This window comes from Pneumocystis jirovecii (genome assembly GCF_001477535.1).
Source record: "Pneumocystis jirovecii RU7 chromosome Unknown supercont1.4, whole genome shotgun sequence".
Classification (NCBI taxonomy): Eukaryota; Fungi; Ascomycota; class Pneumocystomycetes; order Pneumocystales; family Pneumocystaceae; genus Pneumocystis; species Pneumocystis jirovecii.
Window position 1 is genome coordinate 544245 of NW_017264778.1, and position 16783 is coordinate 561027.

General features: G+C 28.4%; 9 protein-coding genes and 1 non-coding gene across 10 annotated transcripts; 7 read left to right on the top strand and 3 right to left on the bottom strand.

Moving 5' to 3' along the window:
• Positions 1 to 739: 739 nt before the first annotated feature.
• On the top strand, positions 740 to 1907 carry T551_01157 (uncharacterized protein; the record flags this gene model as incomplete). Its single annotated transcript, XM_018373420.1, has 3 exons — positions 740 to 921; positions 966 to 1023; positions 1065 to 1907. The coding sequence occupies 3 exons, from the start codon at positions 740 to 742 to the stop codon at positions 1905 to 1907; spliced, it is 1083 nt and encodes a 360-aa protein (XP_018230588.1).
• Positions 1908 to 2249: 342 nt separating this feature from the next.
• On the bottom strand, positions 2250 to 4497 carry T551_01158 (uncharacterized protein; the record flags this gene model as incomplete). Its single annotated transcript, XM_018373421.1, has 7 exons — positions 2250 to 2393; positions 2438 to 2593; positions 2635 to 2793; positions 2836 to 3051; positions 3100 to 3204; positions 3253 to 3855; positions 3901 to 4497. The coding sequence occupies 7 exons, from the start codon at positions 4495 to 4497 to the stop codon at positions 2250 to 2252; spliced, it is 1980 nt and encodes a 659-aa protein (XP_018230589.1).
• A 218-nt stretch (positions 4498 to 4715) lies between these two features.
• T551_01159 (uncharacterized protein) lies at positions 4716 to 5746 on the top strand (the record flags this gene model as incomplete). The annotated part of the gene is made up of 5 exons (XM_018373422.1): positions 4716 to 4978; positions 5027 to 5090; positions 5133 to 5168; positions 5220 to 5495; positions 5543 to 5746. 5 exons carry the CDS (start codon positions 4716 to 4718, stop codon positions 5744 to 5746), a joined length of 843 nt encoding a protein of 280 aa, XP_018230590.1.
• Positions 5747 to 5811: 65 nt separating this feature from the next.
• T551_01160 (uncharacterized protein) lies at positions 5812 to 6679 on the bottom strand (the record flags this gene model as incomplete). The annotated part of the gene is made up of 6 exons (XM_018373423.1): positions 5812 to 5930; positions 5973 to 6055; positions 6102 to 6200; positions 6248 to 6306; positions 6353 to 6484; positions 6527 to 6679. The coding sequence occupies 6 exons, from the start codon at positions 6677 to 6679 to the stop codon at positions 5812 to 5814; spliced, it is 645 nt and encodes a 214-aa protein (XP_018230591.1).
• Positions 6680 to 7379: 700 nt separating this feature from the next.
• T551_01161 (proteasome regulatory particle lid subunit SEM1) lies at positions 7380 to 7874 on the top strand (the record flags this gene model as incomplete). Its single annotated transcript, XM_018373424.1, has 3 exons — positions 7380 to 7530; positions 7672 to 7774; positions 7832 to 7874. 3 exons carry the CDS (start codon positions 7380 to 7382, stop codon positions 7872 to 7874), a joined length of 297 nt encoding a protein of 98 aa, XP_018230592.1.
• Positions 7875 to 8123: 249 nt separating this feature from the next.
• T551_01162 (phosphoglycerate kinase) lies at positions 8124 to 9785 on the top strand (the record flags this gene model as incomplete). Its single annotated transcript, XM_018373425.1, has 10 exons — positions 8124 to 8188; positions 8240 to 8337; positions 8387 to 8563; positions 8607 to 8753; positions 8797 to 9021; positions 9065 to 9108; positions 9152 to 9408; positions 9454 to 9554; positions 9599 to 9615; positions 9663 to 9785. 10 exons carry the CDS (start codon positions 8124 to 8126, stop codon positions 9783 to 9785), a joined length of 1254 nt encoding a protein of 417 aa, XP_018230593.1.
• A 367-nt stretch (positions 9786 to 10152) lies between these two features.
• T551_01163 (uncharacterized protein) lies at positions 10153 to 11396 on the top strand (the record flags this gene model as incomplete). The annotated part of the gene is made up of 2 exons (XM_018373426.1): positions 10153 to 10443; positions 10485 to 11396. 2 exons carry the CDS (start codon positions 10153 to 10155, stop codon positions 11394 to 11396), a joined length of 1203 nt encoding a protein of 400 aa, XP_018230594.1.
• Positions 11397 to 11585: 189 nt separating this feature from the next.
• Positions 11586 to 12798, bottom strand: T551_01164 (uncharacterized protein; the record flags this gene model as incomplete). The annotated part of the gene is made up of 7 exons (XM_018373427.1): positions 11586 to 11630; positions 11674 to 11784; positions 11829 to 12169; positions 12228 to 12307; positions 12352 to 12433; positions 12535 to 12643; positions 12751 to 12798. The coding sequence occupies 7 exons, from the start codon at positions 12796 to 12798 to the stop codon at positions 11586 to 11588; spliced, it is 816 nt and encodes a 271-aa protein (XP_018230595.1).
• A 145-nt stretch (positions 12799 to 12943) lies between these two features.
• T551_05011 lies at positions 12944 to 13016 on the top strand. The gene has a single exon. It is a non-coding gene; the product is annotated as a tRNA-Thr (tRNA).
• Positions 13017 to 13702: 686 nt separating this feature from the next.
• On the top strand, positions 13703 to 16703 carry T551_01165 (uncharacterized protein; the record flags this gene model as incomplete). The annotated part of the gene is made up of 11 exons (XM_018373428.1): positions 13703 to 13960; positions 14034 to 14189; positions 14239 to 14352; positions 14409 to 14476; positions 14514 to 14853; positions 14906 to 15043; positions 15095 to 15216; positions 15259 to 15876; positions 15921 to 16032; positions 16073 to 16241; positions 16285 to 16703. The coding sequence occupies 11 exons, from the start codon at positions 13703 to 13705 to the stop codon at positions 16701 to 16703; spliced, it is 2514 nt and encodes an 837-aa protein (XP_018230596.1).
• Positions 16704 to 16783: the final 80 nt, after the last annotated feature.

The window sequence follows — 16783 nt, forward strand, 5'->3', positions numbered from 1 at the left end:
TAAATTAATTATCTGGTATTTATATTAATATACCTGTTATAGAAAGCTAGATCTTGTCCTATATTTTTTAACCTGAATATATTTAAGCTTGTAGTTCCATTTTTATCGTATCTTTGATTATTTAAAATTCAACAAAATTAAAAAATTAATATTTATTAATATTTTTGTTTTATTTTTTGCATACTATCTTAATTTTATTAGATATATTGATGTTATATTCAAAAGTTATAGAAAATATGTTTAAAGATATTTTAAGAATTTGATATATAAATTTAAAATTAATTTATATTATTGTTTTGAATTCAATTATAGATTATAATATCTTATATAATATTTCAACTTTGACTTTTTGATTAAGAATAGATAAAGTTCATTTAGTACAAAAAATATTTATATTTAAAAATTTATATATTTAAAAATTTAATAAGAAACAAAACTTTAAAATCTATAATATGAAGCAGCTGTATTTGACATATTAATAATGTTTAAAAATATTAATGATAAAAATGTTTTAAAATCTACTTTTACTAGATTTTGCAAAAATAAAAAATTATTATGAAATAACCTTTTAAATACGCTTTTAAAAACAACTTACCTTATTATATTTTAAATTTTTAAATAATTAGGATATCTTTTATATATAATTTTCCTATTTTATAAGCTTTATAAAAACTGTCTTTTAATTTTGAAATTTTAGAATTATAAACCTTATAAAGACAAAAATTTTGCTTTTAATATTATGAATTTAGAAGAAAAAGCTGTTAAAAAAGATAATATAACATATGATTCAAAAAAATTAAAATTTTTAGAAGGAAAAACTCAACAAAAGTTATTTTTTTTTAAAAAAGAAATTATTAGAGCTTTAAAAAGGGTAAAAAGATTTGAATTTCAGAAGACATCAAAAAGAATAAGAAATATGAGGTGTATTTTATCTATCTTTTAAAAAAATGACTTAAAATTTAAAGATCTATAAATGATGAAACATCCTTACATAGATTAGAAGAAGAATTATTGATAATAAAAGTATATTATTTTTTGATAATGAATGGACTAAAGGTATTTAGAATCTTGATTTAAATCCAATTGGAGACTTTTTACTTTATATACGTTGTTTAAAAGAATCTGAATTGTTTCAAATTTTGAATTTAAAAGAAGTTGATTCTCCATTAAAAAATGTCTCTGAATGCATTAAAAATGTGATTACAAGGGTCTTTAATTCAAATATTGTTAAACGTTGCATAGAAAGAACTATTTTTTCATTAAAAAGAATAGCAAAAATTCAAGATGAAACAATGAAATTAAAAAAACTTAAAAAAAATAAAGAAAATTTTATTGACAAAGAATCTTCTGCAATATCTGATCAATCAAAAGAACAAACCGTTAACTCTGGACTTTTGAATAAAAAAAAAAAGGATAAAAACACACTCATTCCAAAGAAAAAATCGAAATTTAAAAACAATAACCATATTTCTTTATCAAAATCTAAAGAAAATCAAGAAAAACTTGAAAAAAAGCTCAAAAGTATGTCTGGTTCTGTTTTTCTACCTACTCTTTCAGCAGGTTATATTTCGGGTACTGATGATGAAAGTAATATTGAATCTGAATATCAAGCTATTGATAAACCTAGAAGGAATAGAAGAGGTCAAAGAGCTAGACGTAAAATATGGGAAAAGAAATATGGAAAAAATGCAAGACATATACAGGCCATGAATTTACAGACTCAACAGAGAATACAATCTTTGAAAAAAAAGGCTAAAACACCACATAACACTAAAAACATTGATTTAAATGATAAAAGAAATGAAAAGATCACACCATTGCATTCATCATGGGAAGCTGCCCGCCGTTTGAAAAGTAAACAATCTATTAACATAAAATTTGAAGGAACAAAAACTAAATTTGAATAATTTAATTGCAATACTTTTTAAACATTGACATAGAATTATAAATCAATACTAAAGTAAATATCTAATCAAATTATTTAACAACTATGAGTATGTATATATTTATTTGATATTATTTTCACATCTTCAAACAATTTTTTAAGTAACTTAAAGTTCATTAAAAGAAAAAACTCCTAATTTTTAGGAATAATAGATTAATTATAATGACTTATTCTTAATAGCTATTACTTTTCGAGTATTATATATATATATATATTGAATTAAAAAATCTAACACCATAAAATGCGTTATTTAGTTTTATATATTTTTACCTTAGTACTAAATTTTTCTTATATTTCTGACTTTTTAATTAGTTATTAACATATCTTTATTTTTAACTTTATCAAGAATATCATTGGTTTCTAAACAATCGGAATGTATATTTTTAGGATTTTGTTTACATTGTTTTATAATCTCATCCTTTTCTTTTATTATATCAATATATTTAGACTTGCATCTATTAAAAAATATCTTTTAATATAAAAACTACTTACTAGTATATCTTCTTGTATATTTAATTTTTCGATAATCATATTATGTTCTTTAAGTAATGATTTTAACATCAACTCATGTTCTTCTTTTATTTTAGAAATGTGTTTCATTGTTTGTTGATCTTTAATAAATACTTTTTCTTGAAAATCTGTGTATTTCTAATAAAGTTATTTAAGAAAAAAAAAAAAATAAAAATTACAGATTTTAAATCAGAAAATTCAAAATATAATTTATCGTATTCTACTGTTTTATTATGCAATTTCCTTTTTTCATTTTCTAATTCATCAGTAAGAGCCTCGAGTCTAGAATTTATTTTTCTAATATATTGAAAATTTTCTGAATAGATATCATTTTTTTCCTATATTAATTTAATATAAATTTTTTAAAAAAATATTAAAACCTTAAACTCTTTTTCTAAAGCTTTTTCATAATTATTTCTAATAGTTTCAAGACTATTTTTAAAAATATCTAATTCTTGTGATAAATTGCTATTCTTCGTTAATGCATTAGAAAGATCTATTCCCATTTTTTTTCTTAAAGAATTTGATATTTTTATTTCCTCTTTCATTTTCTGAATATCTTCAGTTGATTTAGCCTTTTCTATTTCCATAACTTGCTTTTTAATTTATTAAAACTTAACATAAGTACTACACGGAATGTTTACCTCTACATGAATAAGCTTATCTCTAAGAATCTCTTCTTTTTTTATATAATCTAACTTAATAGACTGCAAATATTCATCAGAATCCACTATATTTGTATTATCAACCTAATAAAAAAAGTAAAAAAAGTATATACATTAAAATATATAGAATACCTTTAATTTTCCTTCCAAATCTTTTATAATATTTTTAGATTTTTCAATTTCATTCTCTAAAACTTTAGTTGATTTTTGATTTTCTATTTTATTAGCATCTAATTCTTTTAATAGTATTTGATTATGCATATTTAATTCATTCAAATCAAATTCTAATTTCTCTATTTTTTGGCTTAAAAATTCAATCTTTTCTATATATTTGACATTATCTTTTGGATCAGATATTAAAAGTTTTAAACTTTCAATTTGTTTATTTAGAATATTTATAATTTTTTCTTGATCTTGATTTTTTTCTTTCAATTCGTTATTTTTATTTTCCAATTCACCATTCTTTTTTTCTAATTTGTTGCTTTTTTCTTCTAATTCGTTATTCTTTTCTTCTAATTTAGAATATTTTTCATTAAATATCATTTCTATATCTAATTTTTCCTCCATCATAACAGCTAGTTGATCCTTCAAATCATTCACTTCATATACTAAATCTGAGTCCAACGAATTGCCATAAATACTCGATGAATCATTTACATTAGAAGCATTATTTTCGTCACCTTGAGATTCGAAAAGTTTTTCGTCTAATAATTTATTATTAGAATCATTTGATGTCTTTTTTTTTCAGCTAGTGAATATTATCTTAATAATATCATTTACCTTCACAAAAGCATCTTTTTCTATGTTTTCTTTTTTCTCAACAGAAGATGGTGTCGCTATTGATTTTTTGGTAGAAAGCTTTGCTGAACTTTTATCTAAAACATTTTTTTGCAAAGATGCACATGAAAACAAAATTTCTTTAGTAACATGCATTTTTGTATTATTTTCTTCTTTGTTCTCTTTTAATTGGGTTTTAGCTTCATTTGTAGGGCTGTATGCCTTTTTTTTTGTAATATTTATTCTTTTCTCCGAACTGGGAGAAGATGCTTTCTTGGTCTCTTGTGCTGGTGAAATAGGGAGACATACTGAGGCCCGTACTCTTTTGTTTCTATCTTCTACATTTTTATTTGTTATTTTTGTAAATGACATTTGTTCAAAAACTGAAATAGTTTTCTTAATATTAGCATTAGCTGTTTTTGAGTCACCCTGTGATGTTTTTGATGCGTTATTTTTCTCTGGATCATATAAAGGCCGCCGTACTGTTTCTTTTTTTGTTGATTTCACTGGGGCCTTGTTATCTATTTGTTGATTCCTTAATTCTTGTAAACCTGTTGGTTTTTCACCAGAATTTTTTTCATTTTGATGAAGATCTGCCATTTTGTCTTTAAAATAATACTTTTATTGCCTAAAACTTTTAATAAAATAGTAAAGAAATAAAATAATGATTTTAATGCTTTAAGATATCAATTTATCGATTTGTCTAAAAACTAACATTAACGTCAAGAAAATGACTTTTAGAAAATTAAAGAAAAAAAAAATAAGAACGTATATAAAAATGTATAAATGGCACAATTAACACGTTTATTTTCTTAGAAATGCTGTACTCTGGCAACAGGATTTTTTTTGTTTTAAAAAACGGGACAAAATGGATGAATTTTAGGAATTATGTTAATTATATATCTTTGAAAGAATCAGAAAAAAAACAGGGAATATCTCCTTTGAAAACCTTAGATCATATAATTGGAATGCCACTACATCCATTTCAACAAAAGATTTCTGAAGAAAATTTAAAAACATGGAAAAAACGATTAAATGATTTTTTGAGCCTAGAAAGAAATAGAAAACGAAGAGAAGAACTGTATGGCCTTTGAAATGTGGATGTAAAAAGTTTTATGACTATTTTTAGCATGAAAGATATTTCTAAGTCATATTGGGATGATATTCAAGCAATGAAGTATTATCAAGGAAAAGTAGTAAAAAAGCAAAGTTGTTTCGATTCTAATGAAAAATAGAGGTGGATAGCGCCAAAAAACGTATTTAGAAAAGATGTAATATTAAATATAGTTTTTTATTTTATAAATAAATTAATTTTTCTATAGAAAGCTTTATATGTTGCAAATTTCTACGGTACAACGCTTTCTAATACTTTAGGCAATACAGTATCTCTTATTGAATCGTCACCAGTGTCACTTTTAAGTGTTTTCTCTTCAAGCTCTGGAGAAGAGCATGTGAAATCTTTTTTAAGTGATGAATTGCGTTTAGCAGTGCCTGATATGCAATATATTTATGTTAATTTCCAAGAAAGTCTTCTAAAAGCCTTTCTTGTAAGAATATTTTCTGCTGCTATAAGAAAACAAGTGTTAAAAGAACACCATGTAGTAATTTGAAATAAAAATTATGTTTAAATATTTATATTTATTAGAATAAATACTTTTTTGTCAACAAATTACCAAGGGATGTCAAAGAAAATATGAAAATCTTAAATATGTGTGTTGGTTATGTATATCTTGTAGATAGTCAATGTCGAATTCGATGGGCAGGTTGTGGAAATGCTATAGAAGAAGAAAAAAAATATTTAGTTAAATGTTCACAAAGACTTGTAGAAGAGTATAGAATGAAGGATTAATATATTAGGTATTCATGAGTTTTTGAATAATCAGTTATTCTATGAATTTTCATAAAAATACAGCGTTACATTATAAAATATGTTATAATTATGCATGTTGAAATAACAAATGATAAAATTAAATTGTTTCTTTTCCTTTTTGTGTTTATTTTCGAGATAAGAAGATTGATTCCAGGAATATGACCTATTATATATTAAATAACTGTATAATTTTTGTTTCCTTTACTTATTGTTCTAGATAATCTTTGATTCATATTATCAAGTATGTATTTTTGCTGCTGAAAATCATCCCGTGTAGCAGAGGCTTGTCTATTAAATCAATTAGAATGTTAATGATATAACTTATAATATTTACAAAAGAATTTGATCTGCCATATTATGTGAATTATCTAATCTACTTGATTCACGAAGAAAATAATCTGATTCAGAATCTTCTATTGTGTTTCCATGTTTCCTATATAACCCTTAAGTTTTAAAATATATTTTAATTTATAAATTTACTTTGTATTATTTTTAGTCAACTTTAACTCAGAATAACTGCATTCTATTTCTTTTTTCTTCTAAAAACTGTCATCATAAATATTTGAACCATAAATAATATCTAACATTCATTTTTTGAAATTCTTTCATGTGTTTTTGTAGTATTTCTTTATGTCGTTGTACATGATGGAGTTTAATAGTATCTCCTCCATAATCAGGATTTAAAAGACGTGAGAGTGATGAAATACTTGCTTCTCTCTATAATTTTTCAGGTAATTTTCCAATATAAAAAAAACAAACTTTGTTAAAAAGATCTTCAATACGTTCTTTAAAATCTAATGTTTTAGAATCTAAAGATGTTGTTATAAACTCTAAAAAAAGACTTTCTGTTTGTGATTCTAATGATATTAAATGTGATCTCAGAGATGTCCATGATTTTATTTCATTTGACATAGTTATTAGATATTTTTTGTCGAATAGCTTAAAACTAATGCTTAAGTCAATTAATATGAAAAAATATAATTATAAATCTATTAAAATAGATCTGTTTTAGAAAAAATAGATTAATAAAATATTGATTTACAATAGATTGAACTTCTAGATGTATTAATATGTATATTAATATGTATATAAACTAATTAAATGTTAAAATTAATGAAAATAAGTATTTTAATCATTATTTCATAAAATATATGGAAATATACTTTTTATGCTTTTTTCCAAGAGCTAAATGTTTATTATATATAGAACAAACATAAAGCGTATTATATTTGCTATAATCTTTATTAACGTTAAATATATTGGAGTAAAGTAAAAGAATTAGTATATATTTTATTTTAATTGAAATATAAAAGTGTTAAAAAAAGTAGAAAATATTCATATTTTATAAATAGTTAATATCATTCATCATTCATATATATACACAAAAAAATATCAAATTAGTCTAAAATAACAAATATATATATAATTTAAAAGGAACTCTTGAAAGCTTCAATTCTGTTTTATATGTTTTAAAACTTAATTTGTTTAGCCTCAACTTTAAATTATTTTAGTTTAATTTTCTAATCTCGAAAAAACATTAAATAAAGGTAAGTAAAAAAAAAGATAAAAATCCCTTAAAAGTAGTTAATTTTTCTAGAATTGTTAATGTAAAATGTCATCAAAAGAAGAACGAGATGAAATAAAAAAAAAAACCGAAGAAAAAGAACATTGCAGTATTTTTACAGAAAATACATCAGAAGATAAAAAAACAGATAAAAACACATTTGATGATGATGATGAATTTGAAGAATTTCCTGTAGAAGGTCAGTATTTTGTATTTATTAATTCTTTTTTCTCTATACTATATGGTATATTATGTTTAACAGTCTCATTTATTTTTGTTTGACATATTTTTTTTACTTATTTGATAATTTGTGGACATAAACTGACTAAAAACTCTATAGACTGGAAAGATGAAGACACTGATATTGGGATTAGCAAGGATAAATTGTGGGAAGATAACTGGGATGATGATGATGTTGAAGATGAGTTTTCTGTAAGTTTAAGGTATCATTAGTAAAAAAAGTACCATTGGTACTGTACTGATCATTTTTCTTAATACAGGATGGAGTTAGAAAAAGCACAAAATACATTTGTACAAAACTAGTTTTTTTATAAGCTCTATTATCTTTAAATTTTTAAAATTATTGTATAATTCGAAAAAACTCTATATTAAAAATATTTTCTTTTTAGAATGATCTTAAAACTAACATTATATTAATCATTATGAATCTCTGTTTATTTTATTTCTTGTTAAATTGTATATTTTCCAATTTCTTATTCATCCAGGTTTTTACATCGAGATGATCGACTTGATAAACTGCAAAAATTAGTTCAAAGAAAAAAGTGCTTTAAAATGTCTCTTTCTAAAAAATTGTGTATTACAGATATTAATTTAGAGAACAGAAGAGTTTTTATTCGGTATATTTCTTTTTTTTTCTAAAAAAACCATCAAATAATGAATATTTTAAGAGTTGATTTTAATGTTCCTTTAGACTCAAATAGAAAGATTACCAATAATCAAAGAATTGTAGGGGCTCTTCCAACAATTGAATATGCGTTGAAGAAAGGTATATTTGCTTTTTAAAAAAAAAGCAGGTTTATTTATCTAAAATTTAGGAGCAAAAGCAATTATTCTTGCATCACACTTGGGTCGGCCTAATGGTCAAAAAAATGACAAGTTTTCATTAAAACCAGTATCAGAAGAACTTAAAACACTGCTTAACAAAAACATTCTTTTTTTAAATGACTGTGTCGGTGCTGAAGTTGAAAAAGCTTGTAAAGAAGCAACAAATGGTAAAAATAGATATCGTTTTTACTTAAATATTAACATTTTTAGGCCAGATTATTTTGCTTGAAAATCTTCGATTTCATATTGAAGAAGAAGGGAGTGCTAAAGATGCAGAAGGAAATAAAATTAAAGCTGATTCAAACGCTGTTCAAGCTTTTCGTAAATCTTTAACATCTTTGGCTGATGTATATATAAGTTAATAAAAAAAATGTACTGTTTTTTCGCTTAACTTTTATAGACGATGCATTTGGTACAGCTCATAGAGCACATAGTTCTATAGTTGGTGTTAATTTACCACAAAAAGCTTCTGGATTTCTTATGGAAAAAGAGCTTAACTATTTCTCCAAAGCTCTTGAAAATCCAGAAAGGCCATTTTTAGCTATCTTAGGAGGCGCAAAAGTTTCAGATAAAATTCAACTTATTGATAATCTTCTTGATAAAATTGATTCTTTAATTATATGTGGTAATAATACATATATAAGATTATTCTTTAGTTAAAATATTAGGTGGAATGGCTTATACATTTAAAAAAGTTTTACAAAATATGGAGGTTATTTGTGTTCTGAATTTTAAAATTATTAATTTTATTATAGATTGGAACATCATTATTTGACCAGGCAGGCTCTGAAAATGTCAAAGCGTTAATGGAAAAGGCACATAATAAAAACGTAGAAGTTGTTTTTCCAGTAGACTTTATTACGGCCGATCGATTTGATAAAGATGCCAAGACAGGATATACTACCGATGAAGAAGGTATTAATAGCAACTTGATGGGCTTAGATTGTGGATATAAATCAATCGAACTATTCGCAAGCGTAATTAAAAGTGCTAAAACTATTTTATGGAATGGGTAGTTTCTAATATCTAAAATTTTGTAATAAAATAACAATATTAGTCCTGCAGGAGTTTTTGAATTCGATGCATTTGCAAATGGTACTATAGGGCTGCTTGATACTGTAGTTGCTTCGTCAAATGCGGGAAATACAGTTATTATAGGTTTTAATAGTCATTATTATATATTTATATTTAATTTTATTTAGGTGGTGGTGACACAGCGGTTTAATTCTTTAAGAAATAAGCCATAAAAGCTAATAGGTTTTCTAGACTGTTGCTGTTAAATATGGAAAAGTAGACTGCTTATCCCACGTTAGTACAGGCGGTGGTGCAAGTTTAGAGCTTTTGGAAGGAAAAGAGCTTCCTGGTATCACGATTCTTACTGAAAAATAGTTATTTCAAACCGATAAACTTTAAATGCTGTAAAAAGTAATAAAGTTTTCTTAAAAAATATCTGATTAATTTAAATACATATTTTTTATGAAAATATATTTATTACTTTTATAGCAATCTTCTAATATATTACATATCTCTTAGAAACATAGTTACATTCAGTTTGTAAGAATCAGTTATTGATTCAACTATATCTTTAAAAAATACTAAAAATAAAATTATTTCTGAAAATTATGGCTTTTCCTACAAACATATCTTTGTATTATTTATATCATAGAAAAAACTTGTTTTTAAATATTTATTGATTTTTATCAGAACTGTTTTTAAAAAAAATATTTTATAAAAACATAAAAATTAATAGAAAAAAATGAATCATATCTTTAAATACAAGAAAAATGGGAAGAAAACAGTTAAACTGGAGTTTCAGGAACCACTTTTAATTGATTTATTTCAAGATAAAAGCTGTGATTTATATATTGAATTACTCAAAAATGTAATGACAAAATCAAAGAAAGTTGTTGTTTTTGTAGGCGCTGGAATCTCTACAGGTGCTGGAATACCCGATTTTAGATCAGAAAATGGGCTTTTTGCCTCTATACGTTCAAATTTTAAGTTAAAAACAATGGGACAAGATTTATTTGATGTATCAGTTTATAAAGTTAAAAAATTATATTTTTAAGATATATCTAATAAGATTAGAACGATGAGAATATACAGCAGTTTCATACAATGATATCTGATTTATACAGGATTTCTGCTTCAGCAAAACCTACTTTGTTTCACCAATATATTGCTGCTCTAGCACGTTCTTCACGCTTGATGCGTCTTTATACACAAAATATAGATTTTCTGGAAACACGGATGCCATGTTTAGAATCACAAGTACCTTTGCCTATGGTTCCTCCATGGCCTAAAACAATTCAACTACATGGCGGCTTGCAAAATATGATATGTTCAAAATGTTGTTGGGTTGGACCTTTTGATCCTGATATTTTTAAAGATGATACACTGCCTAGCTGTCAACAGTGTATAGAGATGGAGAATATACGTACCATTGCAGGAAAACGTAATATTGGTGTAGGAAAATTAAGACCACGAATTGTATTATATAATGAATACAATTTAGATAGTGAAGCAATTGGCGAAGTAACTACGTATGATCTTAAGGAAAAACCGGATGCTTTGATTGTTGCAGGAACTAGTCTTAAAATTGCAAGTGCACGAAGAATTGTGCGGGAAATGATAGAGGCAGTAAAAGCATCACATGGAATAACGATATGGATCAATACAACAGACTTTCCAAGGACAAAGGAATTTGAAAACAAATTTGATATTATTGTTAAAGGAGATTGTCAGAAAATTGCTAATTTAGTTATGTCAAAAAATGATACCGCAGATATGAATTCGAATGAACCATCTTATGTCTTGAATTCTTCTCCAAAAATGAAACGACCTTTAGAAAATGAGGCCTTTTCTGTTGATGGAAATATAAATAACATGGAAATTTCTTCTCAGGTTCCAAAGAAAAGACAGGCTTTGAAAACTCAGCCCAAAATATCTAAAGTTTTCAAATCAGTAAAATCTACAAGCAACAAATCTTTTAAATCATAAAATTAGGACTTATTATTTGCAAAAAAAAGACATATATAACCGTATACAAAATTATGCATATTTACTCAGTAAACATTGATATTCGAAGCAGAGAATTTATAGTTTTAATCTCATTGTAAAGGTTTATTATTATAGGACATTAAAATTGTACATTGTTAAAAGTTCAGATTATAGAATATTTACTATTTTTTATTCGTTTTCATTATCAGCTATATCTTTAGGTTCTTTGGGTTCCTATGTTTGTTAGTGAGTCGTCAGGAATTGGGCATTTTTATACTTGATCTTCATTCCATTGACTGCAGTCATCAATGTACGCTAAAATCATTGCTATAGAGTCTTCATCATCTATATTTAAAGGTAAAAATGAAACCATATGGAAATCATCAATCTATATCATTACAAAAAGCTTAAATTTCAACTACATATAAATACCAGCTGAACAATTGCTCGATTAAGATCGTGATACCGAGGATTTGTTTTTGCGTTTACCTCGTCTATTAATAAAAAAGGATCCGGATTCAAATATCGTTTCAAATCACTTTTACGCACTTGTGATTCAATTAGATCCATCTTGCTCATGATATTAATATGAGGAATTTCGAGCATCACCATCGCACTCATTGCACTCATCACTCCTGCAAAAAATTTTGCTTTGTCTACAATAAATTGTGACTCCAAAAGATACGCTGCACAAAGCCGAAACCCCAAATGATGATGCATATGTTTTGCAAGCATTGGAAGCACCGGAATATGTGTATACAGCTCAATCTGTCCTGTCAAAAATGTAAAAAACCTTCCTCAAACTTTGTCCCATAAATCATTTTGCTTTACCCGGCATATCAAACACTAAATAATCATTATCTAGCCCTACAATCTCTTCCTCAAGCCAATCAAGATGACTCATTAAAAAACTATATATCGCGATCAGTCTCTCTCTCACAAAAAAATTCTCTACTCAAAGCAATATACCAGTCCTCCATTTGGCCCATATTCAAGCTCTTCCATCACTTCTTCCAGACATATTAAATCTCTAATGTCTGTTTTTCATCAGTATTCCTCTTCTTCCTGTATCCGTCTACTACTGCCCAGCTGCCTCTCGCCTTTGCTGTGCTATCGATAGACGTATACCTGTGCATACCGATTGTTGCTTCTGTCTCTTGTGCATCTGCTGCCGGGTCGAGATTAACAAGATGGGCTGCACGGCCCATTTGCTGCATATGTCCGACCAATGCTTGACTAAATGTCGTCTAAACACGGTTATTTTCTGTATATTTTGTATATTTTGTCTATATGGTATATACTGTATATACTATATATAATACATACGGTATATATAGTATATACTGAAACATACTTTTCCGCTGCCAGCGGGTCCCATAACAAGAACTCCTACACGTGGCATTGTTTGCAAACCGTGTGCTGTTTCTGTATGTCTTTTGTCTGTATATGCTTCGTATCCGCGTATACACTCGGTATATATACACAATATATACTTGCACTTTTGTGTCTTTCTGCAGATATACAATTGATTATGTTTTTTCTCCGACGCCTTTATAGCTCAGTGGTAGTAGCGTAGCACTTGTAATGCTAAGGTCCTGTGTTCAATCCACAGTGGAGGCATCTTTTTATGCACGTGTACGTGTACAGTGTGCGCGATATACAGCGTAGAGACTCTGTATGCATTGTATACACACATATACACTGTATGCGCATTGTATATATATTCTATGCGCATTCTATACATAGAATATGCATATTCTATATATATTCTATGTATATTCTATGCGTATTATATATACTCTGTATACACATATATACATACTATAGAATATAGAGTATATACATAAATATGCATAGTATATACAGTGTATGGGGCTATGGCGCTGTATATGCGTCGTATATGCGTTATATATGTATTTATATAGTCTATGATCAGTGTGCACATATATAGCGTGTAAGCATTGTTGTACCGCATATGTACAGTGTATACGCAGTATATGCGTGCCATGCACACATTTGTATGCACTATACACTGTACAGACGAGTGAGCACTCGGCAGCATAGTAGAGCGCATTTAGTACATATAATATACACATAATACGCATATACACTGATCATATACACTATATGCACACATATACACAATGTATGCGTTATATATGCGCATACAATGCGCATTTCCCGTGCATACTGTGTATAGTGTATATACACACTATACAAGACAGTATATATATATAGTATATACAGTGAGATAGAAGACGGGTGTACGGGAAGCAGCGACAGTGAGCACGAGCTTTCTTGACGCGATGGACGATACAGAAGGCGCTGCAGCAGCGCATATATCGCGTATATCGGCCTCAGAATCGCCTATATTTAAGGATACCGTCTTTTTTCTCGAGAAAAATACCCCCAATGCACTGGATTTTGCCACTCTTCTTGAAACACACGGTGCCAGACGTGCAGTGCTGCCAGCAGACTGGCCGTCTTTAACACACGTTATTGCAGCAGATTTAAGCGGAGAAACCGCATACAATGCATATAAAAGAGGAATCCCCGTTGTAAATGTATGCACAGATGAGGTGCCGCAGTGCTCTGCGAGCACTGCGAGCACTGCGTGAACACCGCTGACCGATACAGACAGACTGGATAAAGGCGTCTATTCGGCGACGGCACCAGCAAAAGTATTTTATAAGTGTTGATGGAGCATGTTTGACAGAGATTGTGTGTAGTATTAAGTATTTTTCAGCAGATCCACGGCACTTTTTAACAGGAATTGTTATAATGTGTGTAGAAGTGAGTTTTTGGGATCAATATAGTGGAAAAATTGAATAGAATGGCATAGTTGCCGTGTGGAGACAGAGAAGCAATATATGAGGGGGTTTTGGCGCTGGGAGGACAATGTGCAAAGGTACTATCGAAGAATGTGACACATATTATCACGTTGCATGTAAACCATGTATGTTTTTGAAGGAAAAAAGTTTTTTTGGGGGAAAAATGAGTAAAAATAGATAGGAAATATGTAAGCAAGCGATGAAGAGGCCGGACCTTGGGATTAAAATTATTTTGCCACAGTGGTTGGGGTTTTATAGCTGTTTTTGCAGAGTTTTACGGGATTAGGTATGATGATTGCTTGAAAGAGGGGCGGAGAGTTGAAGAAACACCGTATTTGTTCCCTAATCCGTCAATTCTTGAAGTGGATGCTACGAGTGGGGGTTCAAATGCGTTGTTATATCAAGATACAAGGGATAATGGGAAAGAGAGTTTGAGGAATCCTTTAAAGGGGGTGAAACAGATACTCAAGTCCAAAAAGGTACTGTTTTCGAATGATTTGAAGATTGGACAGCGGCTTCGACGGACGTTGGAAGTTATTGCGGTGAATTTTGGAGCAACTATTGTGTCGACGGTGGAAGAGGCGAATGTTTTCATAGGCATGTACCGGGAAGGAGAATATATTGAAGTATGGAGTGGCTGGATGTTTTATTATTGTTTTGTTGAATATATATGTTTAGGCAGTATCACGGGGAATCGTTATTGGTAATTTGACGTGGTTTTATTGGATGCTTGTGTATAGAACATGGATTAAACCGGAGAAAAATTTACTGCACTATCCTATAGTAAGGGGGGGTCTTCCGGAAATGCGAGAAATGGTATTGATTTTTCCAAATAAATTAGTCTTTCCTTTATGACATGTCTAATAGATTATTACGATTTCGAATTATCAGGGAGAGTCTCGGCAGTATCTTGAAAAGCTAATTGAAGCATTGGGAGCTACTTTTACGAAAAATATGAAACCTAGCAATACACATTTAATCATTCCATGGTATGGGTAAAAATGATTTATCGCTTATTATTTATTCAGCAGTAAATCTGGGCAAAAATATATGGCAGCATTGGAATGGAATATTCGTATAGTGAATCATCTTTGGATCGAAGAAACATATGCGAAATGGAAGCTTCAAAGTATTACGACTCCTCGTTATATTTATTTTTCTCCGCAAACGAATCTCATGGAGATGGTTGGAAACACGCCTATAGATATGGATACGATAAAGTTTTTTTACCAAAAGAATTGTGATTCCACCAGTGTTAAAAAATCGCCTCTTAAGGAATCAAACTTATTGGACTATTCGGCTAATTTATCAGACAATGATAAAGTATCACAAGATTCTCCTTCGATTTCGTTAAATATGAACTCGGCGTCAAGAGATTTTGCTTCTTTGCATATTAACAATGATAGTCGACTTTTAACGCCTGAACGCAATTCTCCGGTAAAGGAAAACTTATCCTCTCTTCATAGAAGAAAAGCTGCTGTAATGGCATTGGAAAAACTACACAATGAGGTAATGCCAGATGTCCTATTGTATCAAAAAGAGTGTAAAAGAAAGACGACTTTTGATCCGTTTGGTGATGTAAAAAACACGAGGAAAAAATCCAAAGAATTATTTGTAGATTGTGAGAATGGGAAGGACAATGCTGTATCGTAAGATTATATATTCACCTTTTAAGTATTATTGAATGTTTTAGTCTTGGAAGGACGCCTAGGACTAAATTTTCCGCTGCAAATAAAAATTCTCAAGATTATGATATTCGGATTTTAGTAACAGGATATAAGGATTGGAATAATCAAACAGAAAAGGTTAGTCAGTCTATTCGCAAACACGTGTTGACCGTGAAAGGCGCTACTTGCTTTAGGAATAACTACTGTTCAAGATCCTAAGGATTGTACGCATCTCATTGCTTCTCGAATCCAACGAACTCAAAAGTTTTTATCTGCTCTTGCTTATGCCCCAAAAATATTGTCTGTAGATTGGATTAGAATGTGTATTAAGGAAAAAAAGATCATAGGTGAGCTTACGTGTTATATCTTGGTGTCAATTTTAATGGTTAGACGAAAATGCGTACTTTCTCATTGATCCCGAGTCCGAAATGAAATATAATTTCAAACTTGCAGAATCTTTGAAAAAAGCGGGTGAAAATAAGTGTTCTTTATTTAAAGGATATTTATTTCAAATCTCACCTGGAGCGGTATCAAATTATAATAATGGGATAGATACTGTAAAACAAATTATTGAAGCGAATGGGGGTGTTTGTGTCTCTACTACATCTCGAAGAAATGAAATAGAATATAAAGATTTTTCGATAGTATTAATATCTAATAGTTTAAATGACAGAGCTTCAAAACAGTTTATTGAAAAAAGGGAAGAGACTAACCAAGTACCTTTGATTTACAATATGGAATGGGTTTTGACAACAGTTTTGCGTCAAGAACTTAAATTTACAGATGAAAATTGTCTCTTAAGAGAGTAGATTTTTTTATTTATACTATAATTTTTGGTTTAAATATGAAAACAATTTATGTTAGAATTTCAACTCCATTATTTGTAATT